We start from the raw sequence: 21362 nt of genomic DNA on the forward strand, positions 1-21362 counted from the left end.
GATCGAATATTACAGGTTTGTTAATAACTTCATGTTTCTATTATTCCCACTAAATCCCCAAGTCTGGGAATTTTGGAACTTGCAGTCAATAGAAAATGTGCTGCAGAGCTTTAGAATTAAACATTTAATTAATATAACCAATCCAATATAAACTAATTTATATACTTACCATTGAGAGTACTTCTATCAATCAAATTGGTATCAACTGGCCAATATCCTCCATCTCCATGGCGACCTATGTATTGGGAAAGCATATCAGAATGTTAGTGGCTATACAACATGAAAGCACAAAGAAAACAAAGCATACAGACAGAAATAATAAATATTTCAAAGTACACCAACAATGAAACATGATTATTTTGGCCACCTCTAAGAAAGCCCGAGGTTGTCAATACCAAAATACCTTGTGAGAATGTTATTTTCTGTGTTAGAAAAAAAACAAACCAGCTCATGAAAATGGACTATTAAACAAGCTAAATTCAATTCCTGTTTAAAAAGCTACCCCCTCCCCCAATATTCTTGTTAAAAAGTCACTAAAGGTATAACAGCAGTGCTAGTCGACATGTCGCATCCCTGAACAGCTTGGGACAGAAAGGGTGCTCGCTGCTCATGGCTCCAGAGAGGCAAAGCCAAGCTCTGTTTGCTGCAGCAGGTTCTGCCTACACCGTTGCCCATGACATGATTTGGGCAAGCTATCATTATTACTTTACAAGGGACAACACATTTAATCTTGTATCTGCATTTCGGTAGTCTTTGTGCTAATGTAAACTAGGTGCCTGGAAAGGAGCTATTATAAATGGAGAAAAGCAACCCACATGGTCTGAATATTTCTGACAAACATGCCAGGAAGAAGCATTGCATTATTGGAAACAGCGCCTCCCATTGGGTGTTCAACAATCGAAAAATTAGTCTTTAACAGAATTGAGCCAGAACTTAACCAGATATAATTATTCTAATACCTTCATCTTTTCGTACATCTGTAGAACTATAATTATTTGATTAGATTTTGTGTTCTAGATTTCTATTAGGTACAATCATTTATGGAAAGACATTTGGGAGTTGAATTTATATGCAAACACATCCAAGGATAGAATTAATTCTCTGTTTTATTTGCTTCAGGGAGTTATTTCTGAAAGTGGTTTTAATCAGGGGATGCTGAGGAAGTCAACTGGGGAGTCAGCTACAGTAATGGTTGTTTCCTCACAGGCATAGATTTTAGCTTTCTGCAAGTCCTAACTCTTGAGACCTTCTTTCACAGACCCAACACTCTTCTTACCAAAGCTTTCCCAAGATCTCATTTTATTTACAAAATAGTTGTGAAGGGCTGACTTGAATTTTGTTAACAGACTGTACATTCACAATTTTAAACATTCTTTTGATATCAAGTGAGCGCTGAAGTTAGGATGGCAAGCTTCCAACAAGCAATGCATAAATTAATGCAATCACTTCATATTCTGTTTTCAGCATAACCTGGTACATTTAAAATCTGCTGTCCAATGACTGTGGGTCTATAAAGAAGTGGAGGCCCCTATGTGTGTGGAGGTGGTGGGGTTAGGGAGTGGTGAGAGAAGCAACTGAAATAAGAACCAATTATGTAAATTTTGGTGGGTTGGCTAAAATTTGGACAAGCCTAACCCTTTCCCCAAACACCTTGCTTGTGTGACTCAGACACATTTGCAGTTTTCAATGAGCAGAGGATAAGCTTTGCCCACCAGACATTGTAAGATCAATGTCGGGAGAAATGAAGTGAGACAGAACTTCTGTATAAATACTAAGATGACTTTTCTCAGATCTGAAAGCAACTAGATTGCAAAGCAGTCAGGCAAAGGAGATGCTAACAGGCCCATCACTTAGGCCAGTAAAGCAATAAATGATTCCTGTGGGGAGTAATCCTGTATTGGCTGGAAATTGGGTATAGAGCCTGTGGAGGATTTTCCATCCCCTCTAGCATCCCCACAAATGTCTTTTTAATGAAGTTTCTCATTCTCCCAGCCAGTTTGTGGGACGATGCAAAAACAAGCCCATAAGCACATCCATATGTTACTTAGGCAGAAAGCTCTATGGGTAGAGCACCCCTTAGATTTAGTGAGGCTATTAATTACATTGTGAATTTCAATATGTAGAAGAAAATCAGATGTCGTGAGTTTCAAGCTTTGAGTAAGATAAATGGACTCTCAAAATGCTTCCTAAATAAGAGGAGGCAGCTTAAAGCTGGAACTTTCTACTCATGGAATCTAGTGCATTGACATTGGTGAACTTTTTATAACTAGATTAATACCACGAAAGAAAATTAAGTAACTCTTAACATTCCTAATAGAAAGTACTTTAAAGAAACTTGATATCATCAACTAGTTAGATTGGATTTATGGTAATTTAGAGTTCTTGCACCACTTCGGTAAGGAAACACAAAATTCGCCTCTTGTATATTGATGAGTCTGAGATCCTCTTTATCTAAAGACGTGAGAATCAAATATTAATTTTGTGTGCTATGTTTCTGTTCTCTAAAATGTCCTTTCAGTTCCAGGAAGGCATCCTTTATGGGTAAAAAAAGTTCTTTAAAAAGTGATTCTGCCCCTGCTTTAAGGCCAGAACCAGAAAGTGTAAATGAGGAGACACTGGAGACTAAAGAGGATGCTGTTATTGCCTGGCAGTAAAAAGCATTGTTAAGGGCTTTTGGCTGTGGATTGAATATTGAATGTATTTAGTTCACTTGGTTAATTTCATAAGCACTGATTTAGGCAAACTGAGGACTAATTAGACTCTAGTACATGGAAAGCCAGTTACTGAAGAGATACATAAAAGATCCCAGAGATCTTAATTTTTTTTTAATGGAGCATAAAACTGATAAAAAAAATCCATTCAAAATTTATTCAGTGCCTACTGTATGCAAGGCACAGTCCTAGATCCTCAGGGGAGGGATAGTAAACAATGATCAATTGGATATGGATCCAGCCATGACAGCTAGAGCTGGTTCAAGGTATCCAGGTCCTATTTAGGCTTAGTCACAATTTATATTAGCTAACTGCAGAGGCTTTTAATTTACTCAGACTTTGAAGATGTAAGAATAAGTTAATTCATCTATTACTATGTTTTTATTGTGGTGAGTGCTATGTATGTAAAATGAAACATTAATGTTTACATTAAACCCCTACTTCTAGCACATGTGGGCAGATGGAGAATATTTCCCATGATAAAAATTTTATTACCTGCCAAAGATTAATTCAACTGAGATTTCATTTCTACAGTCTTATTTTTTCTGAGTGGATGCTTATAAGTTTAGGGTGGAATAAATGGAAAGTTAATATGCGGAGGACATTGGCAAAAGAGGATGTGGTGTTTCTAATCAATTCTTTAATCCATATTTCTGAATGGGGGTAACAGATGGTGCCCCACAATGGCACCCACATAATCAATCCCAAGAGAAAAAATACGACCCATAATCTAAGTGAAGTGGACAGACTTGTCAGCTAACAAATGATCAATATAGATCTCCCCATGGATGCAGAGCAATGAGAGATCTTGATCTTAGAACTATTTTTAGAAAATAATTTGGGTGATAATGAAGAAAATTGCATTGATTTTATATCATGTATACCAGTGGATAAAAATAATCCATTAATGCCACTTGAATACAGTTTCACTGTCTAATACACAGATCATAGCGAGATATATTTAAAGCAGATGGCTTTTCAGAGGCAGGAAAACGTGTCTAAGAGATCAGTTTTTCATGTAGTTGGTAACACTGCTGACTTTGAACAAAGTCATCAGGATGTCTATAAACCAGGCAGCAAAATCATAACCTATACCTAGGATATATCAAACATATATTAATAAAAATAACTAATAAGCTCTTCTTAATCTTTCCTAAAGTTCAACACAGTGTTTTCAAGTTAACATGAAGGAAAGTTTGTGGATTAAAAAAGAAGAGTAAGGTGGGTAAACTTAGAAAGCCAGGCAAGGATGAAATAAGAAAACTCCCTATATGCTCTACCAAAGAGTTAGAATTTATCTTGTAGGGGGCAGAGATTCACTGAAGTATACTAAGCAGAAAAGGGACTCAATTAAATATGTATGTTAGTAAGATTATTCTGGCTGAGTTGTGAAGAGCAAATTAATTAGAAGAGGCTGTTATAATAAATAGGGTGAGACTAATATTAATTACAAATCCACGAGGCATATGTTATTAGCTCCATTATATAGATGAGTAAATTGCGGTTCAGAAACACGAATTTACTCATTTATTAAGTGGCTGAAGCTGCCTGACTCTGGTGATTATCTTGTCATTATTCGGCGAATTGATAACTAAGAGAAGGAATGGTGAGAGTGTTGGACATAAATTAGAGCACTTCTTAGAGTTGATCCTGGTGTGTAAATGCGAGGGTTTAGGTGAATGGGTGTGCCTGGCGGGTGGTAGGTTCATTCTCAATAGGACACATAGAGCAAAACAGACTTTGGAAGAGAAAGGAAACAGTTCAGTCTGTAACCACATAGAGCACTGGGAGAAGTAAAGGTGACACTTGACGAAAGGCATAGCAGAAGTAGACTAATAAGGCGAGGAAAACTCTGAGGATGACACACTGAAGCCCTTTCCCTGCCCCTGCCCCATACGCTCCCATCATCAGTCAATAGTGAATGGGGTTTGCAGGGCTCTGGCTCCAGGGAAGCATGCTGGTCTTCGGTGGCCAGTGTAGACAGTAGCTCCTGGATGTGTTGAAAAGTAGGAAAGCCTGACTACTGCTGTGATTGAGCAGAGAAAAACAGCCAAAGCCCATTACCAAATGTGTCTTCATCACAGGGCCCTACTTTGCCCAGTGGGACCCTAGTTGTCTACTGAACACATCCTGCAAATCTCCTTCTTTGAGCAGCTTCTTGGCTTCTTAATTTCTCCATTTTGGGATTTCTCGAAATAAAGGTTCCAGTTATCTTTCCCTTTGTGGTCATTTGTGTTGATTCAAATTCTACTCATAGATGTAGAGCTCAGCCGTGGGTTTTAAGAGTCTTCTATACTACTTACACACAGTAATGGCCCATCTCAAACCCTGTAATGTACCTATTAGATGGTACCCGCTGGTTTAGCATGTTGAGCTTGGAGTGTTTGTATATTCCTCCTAACTATGTTGCGTGTTTCCTTTCAATGGCCCGGTGGGACTGTACTTCTTTCTTATGCTTCCTCACAAGCAGCACAGGGCTAGGCAGTGTTACCAGCAAGTTGGCAAAAGTGAGTCCAATTCCTTTCATGCCGCACATTTGACATTTCCAAAACTCATCAGCGCCCGCTGGCTCTGATTTTCTCCTTTCTGTACTCAGAATTACAAGCAGCTGTGAAATGCAAGTCTGTAATTTTCTGCTAACAAGAAATGACAGGAAGGGTGGTGGAGGTCAACAAAAGAGCACAGGGGGTCAGAATCATCTACCATTGCCTGGATCACAGAGAACTTGTTGTTTTTCTGTTGAACTTTAATTTAACAGATGAAATTTGAAGATACGATACGTTCTCTCTACTGGAAAAATATTTCCCCATCTTTTTCATATCTCCCAAGATCCGTAACATGTACAGTACCCACAGCCACGAACATTGTTCCTTTGAGTTCTCTGAACTATTCTTTTGATTAGATGACAAAGTCTATCTTTCCAGATTATTCCATGATTGTTTCCCAAAAGACCTGTGTCATCATAATTCAACAAAACACTTATCTGGCATCAGTAAATATAATCCATTCACAATTAGAAACTGGACATTCAGGGAGGAAGGAAATGACCATGTGAATCAGACCAGTCATCTGCCATCAAGGAATTTACAACCTGGCCTAGAGTTTGAAGATATAAATAGCAAAATATTATGCCGGGAGCCGGTCCATCCTTGCTGTTTCAAGGGACCTGGCATATATGGCATACTGTTCTTAATATGTTTGCTCACCTTCTTGGCACTGTGTTTTAACCAAGGTCACCTCTCTAAGAAAGGTTGTTTCCCCAGGTAGGGATTTTCCCCTGAAGTTAGGGAGGGAATAAAACTCCTTAACTAAGTGCCAGGCGGGTAGTTAATCACTTTAACTACGAACAATCACACTTAAGCTACATAATCTTTACTCCCTGGAATGGAGATAAGAAACACCCTAACCTTTGGAATGATTGATAGGATTGAATCAACTGATATAAATACAGATGTAACAAGACAACAAGAGACAGAACTTAGAAGACAGAAACTAGACACAGAACCTAGAGAGAGAACATGGCAAAAGATCCTGGACAGAAACTGCCAACAGAACCTAGAGACAGAACCTAGTGAAACATGGACATGGAACTTGGCTGGAGATTGTGGCTAGAGATCCTGGCGAGGCTGCTGATCCATGTCATTCCTTCTTCGCCGACTCCGTCCACACCTTTGGGGACCCCTGGACCTGCTGGGGTTGAACCCCAGCAATATAAGAAAATGACTACATAGCAATGAATAAGTCAGATGGTAAGGGCATATAGAAGAATAAAAGAGTGCAGTGTATGGATAGATTGGTCATGAGGCTAGAAGAGGGAAGTTGGGGTCAGATAGTCAGGGTCTTGATGTCAAAGAACTGACTCCATTCTGTAAGCAACAGTGAAGCATCGTTTTGGAATGTTGTGGATGAACATTCAGGAGGTAGAGTCCAGGACTGATAGAAGTGGGCAGGGAATGAAGCTAGGAATGCGGCATTTAGCTAAAGAAGGGCATTCAGCAACACAATGAGTCTTACAAAAGGACCTAATCTCAATAATCTTTTGGAGGACTTGTTAACAAAAATGTCTACCTTTCATGTCTTAGAAAGTTAAAATTATACCATGAATTGTATCAGTTCTTGTGAGCACCGAGTATGTTGTTTTCTTTCGAAGTTACCTATTAGAACATAAAAGCCCCCGGACATTGACTGAAGCAGCTACTTGCCTACTTGCTGGGAACACGGTTAAGCACCCCAAATGCTATGTTTAGAGCACATTATTCATTTTTTTGCCTCTACTTTCCCACCAGTCGTAATTTCTAAAGTTGCAAAATTTTCAATCTGAGGAAAGCACATGTGAGAATAGCTATTTTTTCTTTTTAAAAATATATTTTATTTATTTTTTACAGAGAGGAAGGGAGAGGGATAGAGAGTTAGAAATATCCATGAGAGAGAAACATCAATCAGCTGCCTCCTGAACACTCCCTTCTGGGGATGTGCCCACAACCAAGGTACATGCCCTTGATCGGAATCGAACCTGGGACCCTTCAGTCTGCAGGCCAATGCTCTATCCACTGAGCCAAACCGGTTAGGGCAAAAATAGCTTTTTAAAAGGGGTGGAGCAAGCACTTGGATAGTAAAGTGAATTAAAACGACACACAATAACAGAGCAAAAAAAGGTCTTTACTTTCAATTAAGCATCTCCCACCAAATGGTGACAAAGGTTTCAATACTGTGATCTAAACCCTGCAAAGTTTGGGTTATATCCACTAAATTACAAGCTTGACTAGGCTGCTTTGGAAACAATTAACATTCTGTTTACTCTTGAGATTAAAACCATGGGTGCGGGGGTGCAGGGTATAAAATGGCAGGGGTAAGTACGCTGCTTGAATACCCTATTGAGGAAAGACAAGGCCTGTGAACCAGATGAGCTTAGTTGAGGCCATTTAGGTTTCACTTCTTGATAACAAAGTAGGAACCAATGAAGTCACTGAATTTCCAGAAATTATACAGTGGTTCAGAGAAGAAATTCTCAGGTTAGTTAGCCTGGGAATGCATCTCGGTCTAACCGTTTACATATGGTGAGAGTTTGGGCAAGTTTTAAGCTCTCTGTGTTTCATGTACTACCTCTGTAGGGATGTTATGGGAATTAACCATGGTAGAACGTGTGCAGTGCGCCGAAGAGTGACATATCGCAGGAATGGTAAAAACATGAAGTGCTGCACTATGCAAAGATGCTATGCCTTTTTTTTCTTAATTCTAGTATTAATCCTAAAATTTGATCATCTTAAATCCTGAAAGAAACAAAAAGATAACTTGGGCTGAAGTCATCATTTTAGAGGTGAGGATGCTGAGAGATGATCAGTCCGTGCCCAAAGTCACACAGGAGGTCCCAGTGCAGGATGGAACCTCCTGATCCCGGCCAGCTGCCCTGGACCACACACCGTGATTGCTGATGGAAAGCAGAGCATTATGGGCCATGACCAGGATCTACAGGAGAGTAATTCTCTCTCTACAGGGGCGGGCCCTTTTCAGCAGGCCACCTTCTTCTGGATCTACAAACTGGCCTCAGAACTTAGGCCTGTTTTCCAGGCCTGGCGTTTTAGATCAACCACTCAAGCTACGGAGAATTAAAGAAACATGAGAGGGTTCAAAGCAAGCATTTTCTTCCTAATTCATCTCAGCAATGCTACAGATCGTGTCATGAAGGCTCCTGCCTCTTTAAGGTACCATGTCATGGCAGGCATCGAAACATACATGACTTGTAAATGTTTATGCTCATGGTAAGAATGAACAACTTTCACTCATGCACACTTCAAACAGGAGTCTGATATTTGCGAGTAAATAGAATAGAAGGATGTAAAAACAATCTTTTAAGATTACAAGTTTGATCAAATAATCATTTTTGAGAATTTGTTCTATTTTATGACTATCTTCACTGCAACCTCCAAACAAAAGGATTTTTAAAATACATTTGTGAGAAGCTCTAAAACAGCTCAAGCTAATTGTAGAAAAACAAAAAGCCAAATTTTTAGAAGTCTGCAATGCAAAGACTATAAACTCTGGGCGTAAGAGAGAAACGTGTTTGGGTTCCAACTCTGTCCACAAGTGTATTCTTGTGACTTTGGGGAAAACATAACCTTCTGCTTTCTCATCTGGAAATCTGGGAAGACAATCAGCTTTCCTTTTGAAGGAAGATGCTATGAACTGAATTGGGTTGCCCCCAAACCCCACATTCATATGCTTGGAGATATGGGCCTTTACGGAAATAATTAAGGTTAAATGAGGTCATAAGAATGGAGCTATGATCCCATAGGATCAGGGTCCTTATAAGAGGAAATCTGAGGAGGGTGGGCAGGGTGGGGGAGGTCGGTGAGGGGGAAAGAGATCAACCAAAGAACTTGTATGGATATAAGCATAACCAATGGACACAGACAATGGGGGTGGGGTGGTGGTAGTGGTGGTGAGGACCAGGGCTGGGGGGCAGGGACAGAATGCAAGAGGACAACAGGAAAAGGGGATATAATTTGTAATACTTTCAACAATAAAGATTTTTTAAAAAAAGGGGGGGGGAGATTTGAGAGAGCTTATCCTCTGTCTGTCACTTGAGGACACGTTGAGGGGGTGTCTCCAATCCAGGAGGAGAGCCCTCCCTCCAGACCTTGATATACGGCTTCCTGGCTCCAGCCCTGGGAGAAAACCCCTTTCTGTGGTTTAACCCACCCAGTGCTCATGTTTTGCATTAGCCTCTCAAGCTGACGAGACAGTGGAACTAGAGCCGTCCCTGTGTTTCCCGAGATAAAGAGCTGTGGGGCCCACATACACTCAGTGCTGAGGCGTCCTCCAGGCAGGTGACGTTAACTCTGACCCAGACTGAAAGCCCTTTGCCTTTGTTTGAGATGATCCACAGAGTTGGGAAAAGGAAGGCCAATATTGGGGAAATATCCAAACTTTCTAGAGATAGGTTAAAAGCATGTGTGTGTCCATGTATACATGTAACATATATGTGATGAATATACTTGGTGGTTAAAAACAGGGTTTTTGGAACATGATGGTCTCAGTGTGAATCATGGTCTTGCTGCCTGTTAGCTGTGTGTTTATAGGCAAGTCACCTAAGCTCTCTGAGCTGCAGCTTCTTCATTACCAAAATGGAGAAGAGACAGTAATAGGGCCTGTCTAACGGTATCGATATGAGGATTTCAGCCAATAGTTGTCATGCTCTTAGAACAGGGAGTGATAACAAGAGCTCTCAGAGGGCTCATTTTAACATCATACATGCACATATAGACACACACAAACTGACAGTGGTTTCACCAAAATACGGGAAAAAATAAAACCTAAAGCGGAACATTTCTACATCCTTTGCCTCCACTTCACATAGGTCATACAATCTCCCTGCCCTACCTGACCCTCCAAAAAATTAAACTGCTTAATCTCCCAAATCTCATAATTACTTTGGCCACAGATGCCTGGAAGAGATCAGAAAAAAAAAATAATTAAGAAGCGGAACAAGAGATAAGAGCTACAAAAAGGAGGAAGTATAGAGTAGCTTGAGATTAGAGGGTTTAGCAAATAAATGCTAGATAACACCAATTTACAATTACAGAAAGGGAAAAAGAGTTCCATGTGAAGTCTATCATTTTAATACTGTTATTGCTATCACTCAGAAATAACTTTCCTTTTCACAGTAATGTTCTTCAGGCAGATTTTCTAATACAAGAAAAAGTTATTGTGACAAGAGCCTACAAAGATACTATTTTAAAACCATTCAAACAATTCTCATTTTTTCTCATATAAGATCAAGTATATTTAGGGTTCACCCTGACTGAGTTAACTTTGGCCCAGGGCGCTAATTTTTTTTCTCAGAGGGAATTTTCTCTCCACAGAAATTCAGCACCTGTCATAAATGTAACACAAAATGGGACCATTTCGCTGTGGGAAGGGGCAAATTGGTCTGCCAGCGAGCACAGTGAAGCATATTGACTGATTTGCTATGTGCTGAGACAGTTTCTTTCCTGCTGTTTTCTTCAATCTTAGGGGGATCTTTTATTTTTTAAAGTAGTAAATCTTTTAAAAAAATATATTTTATTGATTTTTTTGATTGTTTTTTACAGAGAGGAAGGGAGAAGGATAGAGAGTGAGAAACATCGATGAGAGAGAAACATCAATCAGCTGCCTCTAGCACACCCCCTACTGGGGATGTGCCTGCAACCGAGGTACATGCCCTTGATGGGAATCGAACTCAGGGCCCTTCAGTTCACAGGCTGATGCTCTATCCACTGAGCAAAACCAGTTAGGGCCTTAGGGGGATCTTTACATTGGGTTATTTTTCACACACTTGGTCATCAACCCAGAAGACTAATTTTGTTTAGAAATAGTTATTTATATGCTATTTTATATGCCTTCTTGATAAGAATGTAAAGATATTTCTTACCACTAAATTATATAACATCAGTCCAGTAACATCAAATTACAAGTGATTTGAGTTTGACCTAAAATTTAGATCCTATCAATTTGACCAACTGTACACCAGCTGTGGTTGAATAAGGCACCACATAGTATATGATAAGTGACAGAATCTTCCGAAGTGATGTTAGATGAAGAAAAATATCAACTGCTGGACTATATTAACAGACCCAGTCACTGGCAGTCATCCTGAGGAATTCCTTTGTTCCTGATAATTGACCTGACTTCACTGTCAATTTGAAAATCTGAGTAAAATACATAGTGGGTGTGTGATACAGCAACTGGGGAATAATTTATTCTCTTTTCTTTTTCTTTTTTTTAAAAAATCTATTTACAAAATATATTTTGGTGGCTTAAGATAATATGAAAAAAAGAGTTAATTGAAAAAAATAACAGCAAAAACAATTGAAAGAAATTGAGAGACAATGAAAAGGAAGCCAGAGACAACTGGAAATCCATTTATAGAGACGCTGGAGCACTCCATCTCCCAAGTGGCCACGAATGTAGCATTTTACCTGGTTCAGTTACTTTAAACATTTCTCTCGCTCTCTCAATATAATTTCAAAAATTAGGATATATGCCTGTAGAGGTTCCAAATTCATTTAAGTTTAAAAAGCTATGGGAGATTGTTTTAATTATTTTATAACAAATAAAAATCCCCACTTCTGTTAATAAATTATTCCAGCATTGGATTTGGCCAGCACTAATATTTACTTTACCTAAGCAAATATATGCTAACTGCTAATTACTCATCATTTGCTAAGTACTCATCATTTTACAAATATTACTATTTAGTAGATATTAATCTTAGGAAAATATTTTCTAAGTGGGAGCAAGCAGGTGCAGTTAGGTGATGAATGGGAAAGCTAACTAACCCTGGGTGGGCATTTCTGGGCATTCATCACTGCTCTTCCTCCCTGCGTGGGACCCTCACCACGTTCTCCTCAGCAGAGGCATGGTATAAGGACCGGAGCTGAACCTGAATATAGGATCATTAACTAAAATACCACTCATGTAGGCAACCTTCTGTTAGGAGTGAGCCTTACCAACCACAGATGCTTAAAATGTAAAAAATATTCTTGTTGAAAAGGATATTTTCCCCGGTCTACAAGACAGAACTTTCTGAGACCTGACGCTTGCAAGCAGGTTGTGCTGCCAGTCGCTACCCAAAGCAGAAGACAAGTCATAGGTTCTGAACCAACAAGTAACGAACACAGACTATAACCAGCGGTATTTCCAAATTCTCCCTTCTTTAAAGAATGGAACATCCCCCCAGAATAAAACTCATGAATGTTATTGTGCTCCTCTAACATCCTACTAATCACTCATAGTGAAAAAATAATGGCATCTTAATTTTTCACTCTACGAATCATGGTATTCCCAAATTCACATCTCCCTGTGAGTTGATGGATAACTCTCATTTCTCCCCATTTTCCTTTGTGTAAAACCATCCCTGTTTCTCTACACAAGTCAAGCTTCCAGCAAGAGTGGAAAGAGGATACAACCCTCCAAGTCCACCCAGCATCCGATTCAAGGAATGAAAGCTCGCTGGCTTCGAAATGAACAATAGTGATGCCCTAAAAAAGTTGACCTCACTTTGTGTTTATTAATTGCAAGAAGCTGGTGGCAGAGGACAAGCACACATGATTTATGGCGTTTCTCCGCGGAACCGCAGAACTTTCATCCGAGCGCAGGAAAGGGTGCGAGAGCAGCTTGGAAATTATGCCGAGCTTAATTATACTTAATGTGAATTATTCAGAAGTGCACAGAGACTAAAAATTTATTTCCTACAAAGAAGCTTGACATTTTAATTGGTCCTTCAGAATAGAGACAAAACAATTTCCTCTCAAGAAAATTTACATCTTCCCTATCAGAGCCCCAGCCCCATCCAAGCAGAACTTCATTAACAGGATTAATTATCGCCCCAGAGTGGGCTCCGCCAGGTGTATGGCCCAGGAGAAAAGAGGAAAACAACACAGTGACTGACATCTCCGACAGACAGGACGGACTCAAGGAGGAAGAACGCGGCAGGGCGAGCCACACATACCTTGGTCGTTGGCCATTTTGTCAGGGTGTTCCACTGTGGGGGGGAAAGAAATAGTATTAGATTTTGACAGTTCCCGGCAAGAAAGCTGACATTTGAAGTCAACAGTTTCTGTTAGCAAGTTCTTATATCAAGGCCAATGCCCTATGGAAATAAAATTAATAAGGAATCAAGGTTAATGTAATTACTTCTATTAAATAATTAGAAGGAAAAATGAAAATGTTTTTGTTGTAGAAACGTGTTCTTAAAAATATGTTATTTGTCACATTGTTCTAACCATAAACTCAGAATGATCCTCATACAAGTCTAATTAAAAACACAATAACCATAAAAATGCATGTGATTTCGCCTAGCATAGTGCTCTCTAGGTCCCTTTCTTTTATGTTAATATGTAGACATATGAAAAGGGTAAACTAGGAAAGGTAGCCTAACAAGAAGTAGACTTTGAATTCTGAATGAGTCTTTGAAAAACGCTATACACAAGGGTTTATTACGGTAAAATTCTACAAACTTTATACAAATTTTATAAATGTCTTTGTATCTTCTCAAGATTAACATTTTTTAATTCGGCAGGCTATCTAATCTAATAATGTCTAATCAAATCATTACAATTTAATTTTTGTCTTGACTTTCTCTCCCATTTCTCATTGAAGACTAACGGCACCTCAAAATACATTTTATTACAGTAGTAAGGTGTTTTTGATGACAAGTGCTTTTGATAGGCAACTGAATTAGCTGTACTTTATATTCAGGGCTAGAACCTTAATGCAGCTTTTAAGGATGGGCATCATGTTGTAGGAAGTGCCATGCTGGTTTTCCTAAGAATGGGGAATGATATGCCAGGATCATATGTGACCACACAATCCAGGAAGGGTAAATGTCTGGTAGCCAGAACAGACATGCTTGAGAAACTACCATGCACAGTATCACATATTTAGGGAAGAACTGTTTGCAATGATATAAAACAAACAAACAAACAAACAAAAATTTCATCTCATTTTGATTCATCTCTCCCTTTGTCTTTAATTATATACATGCACTGTCTGTAGTTTCAGCAACTTTTAGCAAGGGACAAATAAATGTTATTGTGGACAATCTGATCTCTATTCTTATCTTCTGGATTTGCTTTATTGTTAGCAAATCTGGGCTGAATATTACTTGGGAAACCTTGAATGACTCGAGGAGGGTTATCTACTAAAGAGTATTTCCCAACAATGACCAAATATATTCTCATAGTTACTTTTTATTAAAGGCAAATAATGGCTTAAAAGTATTGTAATTTGTACCTGGACTTTTTAATGGCTTTTGTCATTTGTCAAGAAAATAATGGATTTTGTCACAAGATTCTTTGCAGACTAAAGCTTTTTTTGTATGGTGGTACAGAGCTTTCAGTTCTATATTTTGGATGGAAGAAGTGCACATTTCAGAATGATGATTAAGGATCCCCGAGAATACACCATAGTCTGCTGCGGAGATGACTCTGCCCCTCCACAGGAATCCTCATTGGTCTACTCCATCCATCCTCCCTATTGACAGGCCAATGGGAAGAAGCTTACTTCACTGGAAGAAACAACCATGTGATAGGCAGAGATAAACATGACTCTTACCCTCCAAGGGTTCAACAGTGTGTAGGTATTGTAACCGGGAGGGTCTGGGGAAGGGAGGTGGCTATTTGCAGAATCCTATGTGGTCAAGAATCAAGTTTCAGAGTCTTTTAATTAACATTTCAAGGAAAGAGTCAGATATATCCCCTATACCATGTACATAAAGGGTATAATAACTTAATCCATTTTTAATTATAAATGTCTCTTTAATTAACCAGTGATTACTAATTGAGCTTCCTGTACCTCTCTGGCTGGTGCCTAAAACCAAAAAGGAATAAAACTCTAGTCTCAAGTAGAAAATATGTCAATCTTACAGAGACTGAATATAAGCCTTAGGGCACCTGCCTAAGGGGCATGATTAGAACAAAGCACTTGCCTGCGACCCAGTAGACTATCTTGAGCTTCCTCAGCTTCAGGACAACAGGCAAACCTTTCTATTTGTCAAGGTTACACTCTGATGATCAGTGGCCTTATGTTTTGAAGCAGCTTTGGAAAATGAAAATCTTAAATCAGAGAGCAATAGTGTGATTTTATGTCTTTAGTGTAAATTTGGTTCACTTGGCTTCAAATCTCTTACGATGAGTAATTTATGTACCTTAGAACATTTGTCATCCCAAGTGACACGTAAGATGCATGCATGTGCAATATCAATTATTTAAAAAGATGGGAGATATAAATATTTCTATATAATTTCAAGTGCACTCAAGACATCTAAAACTCAGTGTACTACATATGAGCAGGATCTGCTTAAAAAAACTTTTAATTGGTTATTAATGGAGCATGCCATACCTAGGGTAGACAATATTAAACATTCCAATCAGGGTATTAGAAATGATTCTTATGGAATATTATGACTTAGAGCAAATTCCTGAATTCCTTCTTAATGCTGAAGATCATTTAATAGATGAGTTTAGGACACTGAGGGTAAACCGTACCAAGTGAGACAGGGAGTTCATTACACAATCCACAGGATGATTATCCATGTGGGCATGTAAATCCTGTGATAACTCATCATTCTGCTGCTTAACACATTTGGATGCCTTAAGTCGTTTTTAAACCCTCTCTGAGATCTCCAGTTGGCATACGTTGTGAGCATGAAATTAATTTGGCACTTGTCCGCAGATAAAGATGAAGCGTTTGTGAGACATTATCGAGTTACATTTCATGCTCCCTCAAAATGAATAACCAGTTTCCTGTCAATTGCTCATTTGGAATGAAACCTGATTTAGACATGAAGTCCTAAAAACCTGGATAGACGAAGATGAGCTCATTTCCTCCTGTCTCCCTCCCAACTTCGAACCTGTCAGTAAGAACCATCACAGGCTGAGGCTGAATGCCTGCTTGTGTGTTCCTGGCAAACTTTCAGATGTGCTATTACCAAATCCAGCTTTTGAATAGCTCGCTCACAGAATTCAAAAGGCCACTGTTTATTAGGCTACCGTCCCTAGGAGAATTGAGAAACAGACTATACAATTTTTTTCTAAAACTCTTCTTCAGTATGTCAAATGACTGGGTGAAAATGTGAGACACGTGCTTCTAATTTTTCAGTTGTTTGCCATCATGTAGTATCACGTTTTCAGCCAGATATAGAGGCATAATGTGGTCAGGTCCAAGAGCCAAGGATCCTTCCTTAGAACAAGACACATCACTCCTTAAAGATCGATCTTTAAATATCAGCTATACAACATTGAAATTATTTTCAATTAATGAATAATAGAGGCCCTTGAAATCATCTGTCCTCCAGAAAAACAATACTCTGCTTTAAAAATGTGTATGAAGATTATTTTGCTGTAGTTACTATTCCTGGGCCTGAGTATTTTTCTATCTTTAACCTGAGTGCTGAACACATAACGATCCTTAAATTGAGTGCTCATTTTCATTCTTAAAAGCATGTGGGTTTTCTTCCAATCATTCTGCAAATTGTTGTCATTGTTGCTGACCTCCCTCTTTAAAATAAACACATTCATTTTGTTTGAGGTTTTCTACTTTGCCATATCAAAATGCCATATCAATTGTCCTTTACTGTATAAGGACAATTGGTCCTGAAAGAAGATATTTACATTTGGCAAGAGTATGCCATTCACATAATCCAATACTTTTTAATTTTTGTTCCCTTACATAAAAATGGCTAGAGTGTTTCATTATATTTCGAATGGAACCAACATATGTGAAATCAATACAAAATTCCTAGGATTATCAGTGAAAAACATCAAGTTGAAATGTCTGCCTTCTGCTGAAGGCAGAAAATGCAGTGATACAGTAGATCTTGCTAAGAAATGCTGGCTTAAGAAGTAAAAGATACATTTTAATTAATTAATTATTTTTCTTATTGTTTTCTAGTTACATTGAGAAATAATTGACATTTAACACTGTATAAGTTTAAGGTGTGGTGGCATGAGGGTCTTATTTACATATATGGTGAAATAATTACCATAAAAAGTTTAGTTAACATATATGCATATGCCCATGGACACAGGCAACAGTGTGGTGAAGGCCATGGGGGCGAGTAGGGACTGGGTGGAGGTGGGCAAAGGGGAGGAAATAGTGTCAACAATAAAACTTTTAAAAAAGGTTTAGTTAACATAAATCATTTCATATAGATAAAATAAAAAATGAAAAAAAATTCTTGTGATGAGAACTCTTAGGATCGACTCTCAACAAAATTCCTCTATATTATACAGCAATGTTAACTGAAGTCATTATGTTGCACCTTACATCCTTAGTACTCACTTATATTATAACCGGAAGTTTGCACCTTTTGTCTACCTTCCTCCAATTTCACTCTCTCCCTATCCCTTGATTCTCATAACAAAAAAATCTGATCTCTTTTCTATGAGTTTGGTGTGTTTTTGTTTGTTTGCTTATCTGTTTTTAGATTCCACATGTAAGTGAAATAATAAAGTATTTGTTTTTACCTGTCTGACTTGTTTCACTTAGCATTATGCCTTCGAGATCTATCCATTTTGTCACAAATTGGAGGAGTTCCTATTTCTTTGTGGCTGAATAATATTCCATTGTGTATATATATACCACAATTTCTTAATCCATTCAACCACTGATGGACATTTAGTTTGTTTCCATGTCTTGGTTTTTTTTAAAAACTGTTCTTATGAGCATGGGGGTGTAAATAGGACATCTAGATAGTGTTTTTATTTTCTTTGAATATATTCCCAGAAGTGGAATTATTGGATGGATCACATAATGTTTTTATTTTCAATTTTTTGAGAAACCTCCATACTGTTTTCCATAGTGGCTGCACCAATTTACAATCCCACCAACAATGTACAGGATTCCCTTTCCCCCACATCATTGCCAGCATTTGTTATCTCTTATGTTTTTGATGATGGCCATTCTAATAGGCGTGAGTTAATAACTCACTGTAGCTTTAATTTGCATTTTAATGCAATTTGAATACCCATGTAGTCATGCTGCCCACAGAGATGGTAGAAGGGAATTCAGAACAATCCCACAGGAAAAGAGAGGCAATAGCAAAAAATGATTCAAACCTTTCAGAGTCCTGAAGAGGATGGGATCAGAGAGGGGCCCCACTCCTTTCACATTTCGCGCTTGAATTCGAAAGTAATACATAGTGTCAAGGTTGAGATCCATGATCTGATGAGTAAGACGATCACCACTGATTGTTTCCATAACCCAGTCATCAATTGGTATGTTCTTGTCCAAGGTATAGAACAAGATGTAAGCTGCATGGATAGATGAATGCAAGCTTTGTTAGTAGCCTGCTCTACCACTGCTTCCAAACATCCATGTTTCCCAAGTGTAATTTGCAATGATTATTATATATCCACAATCTATAAACTACAGTTCTGGGTTTGGCAAGTAATATTTTTTTTTCATATTGCAAGGATTAAATAAGTAATTGCTTCAGTGTGCAGAACCTGAAAATGGAATAAGATAGAAATAAAAAAATATATGTCATTTAAAAATGTGAAGATTCTGCTGGCTACAAATCCTAATTATTGGTTTATTCTAATATATGCATAACAAAATGTGAAACATAGATAACAACTCTGTATAATTTTTACCATATTCCAATAATGAAAACAAGGAGTATTTATTTTGGCTTATGCTTAAATAATAAAAACACACCGAAAAGCATAACATGCCATGCTTGTTTAAAGTGTTACAAAAGAAACGGTGATATACGTTTATTGTAATAACTCTGTGAGGCTGGCAGAAGCACTGTTGCCTCCTTTCACAGGTGATAAAGTTGAAAACGACCCAAGCTAGGGGTAAAAAAACTAGGATAATATTCTCTACTGTTATGCTGAAAATCCAACACTATTTCCCCTAGTCCGTCCCCCCTAGGGAAAAAAAGATAATGTATTTCTGGATAATTGTAGGTTATCTAGTTACTATCTCAGATGTTAATAATCTATCATTGGATAGTATCATTTGCCCTCTGTGTTAGGGGATGTTACTTGAATACTACTAGGGTACTCAGTGGTGATAATCTAACATGCACTCGAGTAAAACCTGTAATATATTAATATTCTAACATTATATTTAGCCGATATGTAAACTAGATTTTATTTAAACAGTAACTCATAATTTTGTATTAGACTATCAGATGAAACTGTACAATAGCTCATCATAGGTATCTTTGGTCTATGACTATAGTGCCAGCCTCCATTTCTGTTAAAATTCTGCACAGATGGCTACATCAGCTAGGCCACAAATGTCCCTAGTTCTATTCTTATACACTGAATATGTTCTTTATAAATCATATTTTTATTTTTATTTTTTAAAATATATTTTATTGATGTTTTTACAGAGAGGAAGGGAGAGAGAGATAGAGAGTTAGAAACATAGATGAGAGAGAAACATCCATCAGCTGCCTCCTGCACATCTCCCACTGGGGATGCGCCCGCAACCCAGGCACACGCCCTCGACCGGAGTCGAACCTGGGACCTTTCAGTCCGCAGGCCGACGCTCTATCCACTGAGCCAAACCGGTTTCGGCTATAAATCATATTTTTAAAAACAGCAGTCTTTGATCGACTGGTTCCTTCCTTTTGAGTCCTGCTTATCTTGTTGGGATTGGGGACCCTCATACATAGATCTTTTGTATTTATATCACAAGGTTCTTTGACTCAGATCCACTGTCCTCCCCCAATAACCATGCACACTACCTACATGAAAACACACACACTTCCTCCTGGTGGACTGCAGTGAGGTCTCCATACTATGTTTGTTCCCACCTACGACGTATTCTTCACTCTTTCAATCCAAATTCTACCCATCCACCAAGGTCTAGTTCAAGCTACATCTAACATATAAAACCTTCCTCTATAGTGAGAAATTTTTTGTAGACTATGCAATACACTTCAGTAAAGTAAAAGAACATTTATATAATTTTTAATCATTTGTCACTTAATGCCATATTTAACCTCAATTATACTTGGGTTTGGAGGGTCCCTCTTTCCATCCAAATTCTACCCATCCACCAAGGTCTAGTTCAAGCTACATCTAACATATAAAACCTTCCTCTATAGTGAGAAATTTTTTGTAGACTATGCAATACACTTCAGTAAAGTAAAAGAACATTTATATAATTTTTAATCATTTGTCACTTAATGCCATATTTAACCTCAATTATACTTGGGTTTGGAGGGATGCGTTCTAAACAATGAACTAGATCTGTCTTCCTTGTGATTATGCAGGATTAAGAATTGTTGCAAAGCCCTAACCGGTTTGGCTCAGTGGATAGAGTGTTGGCCTGCAGACTGAAGGGTCTCGGGTTCGATTCTGGTCAAGGGCATGTACCTTGGTTGCGGGCACATCCCCAGAAGGGGGTGTACAGGAAGCAGCTGATCGATGTTTCTCTCTCATTGATGTTTCTAACTCTCCCTCTCCCTTCCTCTCTGTAAAAAATCAATAAAATATATATTTTTTAAAAAAGAATTGTTGCAAATTCCAAGATCCAGAAATCCATTTCTCTTCAATTCAGATCAATGATAAAAACCTACATCTCTTTTGCTTTAGCTTTCACTTTTCACCAAGTTTAGTGCTTCCCAAATCTGCCTAATTGTAAGAATTACCTGGTGACTGGGTATAAGTTACAAAACATAGGTCCCAAGAAAGGGCATTTAGATTTAATAGGTGTAGCAGACAGAGTCTTAGCCCCCCAAATACTCCCATCTCCTGGTAGTCACACTTTTTTGTAAGCCTTTCTGTCTGAGCATAACCAATAACACACAGCAAATATGATGAACGATCACTTCCATGACTGTGTTACATGAGACTCTAACTTCCACCTTGCTAGCAAACTCTCTCCTATGTTGGCTTTGATGGAACAAGATGCCAGATGGCGAGGAACACATGGCAAGGAACTGAGGATTGGCTCTGATCAATAGCCAGTAAGAAACTGAATCCTGCCAACAACCACAGGAATTGGAAGCAGATCTTTTCCCCAGTCAAGCTTCAGATGAGACATCTGTCTAGTCTAAAACCTTGACTGCTGCCTTGTATGAGCCCCTCAGGCAGAGTACTCAGTTAAGCTGTGCTTGGATTCCTGACCAATAGAAACAGTGAGAAAATGAAT

The 21362-nt window shown here is 38.4% G+C and overlaps 1 protein-coding gene across 1 annotated transcript in view; it reads right to left on the reverse strand.

The window, feature by feature from the left end:
• DCC (DCC netrin 1 receptor) overlaps positions 1-21362 on the reverse strand; it is a 349712-nt gene that overhangs the window by 59654 nt on the left and 268696 nt on the right. The window contains exons 15-17 of the mRNA XM_015565696.1: positions 18308-18502; positions 13201-13233; positions 170-235 (exon numbers count right to left, since the gene is read on the reverse strand). Of these exons, the coding sequence (XP_015421182.1) occupies positions 170-235; positions 13201-13233; positions 18308-18502 (294 nt within the window). The remainder of the gene's footprint in view (positions 1-169; positions 236-13200; positions 13234-18307; positions 18503-21362) is intronic.

Source organism: Myotis davidii, unplaced genomic scaffold (genome assembly GCF_000327345.1).
Source record: "Myotis davidii unplaced genomic scaffold, ASM32734v1 scaffold520, whole genome shotgun sequence".
Taxonomy (NCBI): domain Eukaryota; kingdom Metazoa; phylum Chordata; class Mammalia; order Chiroptera; family Vespertilionidae; genus Myotis; species Myotis davidii.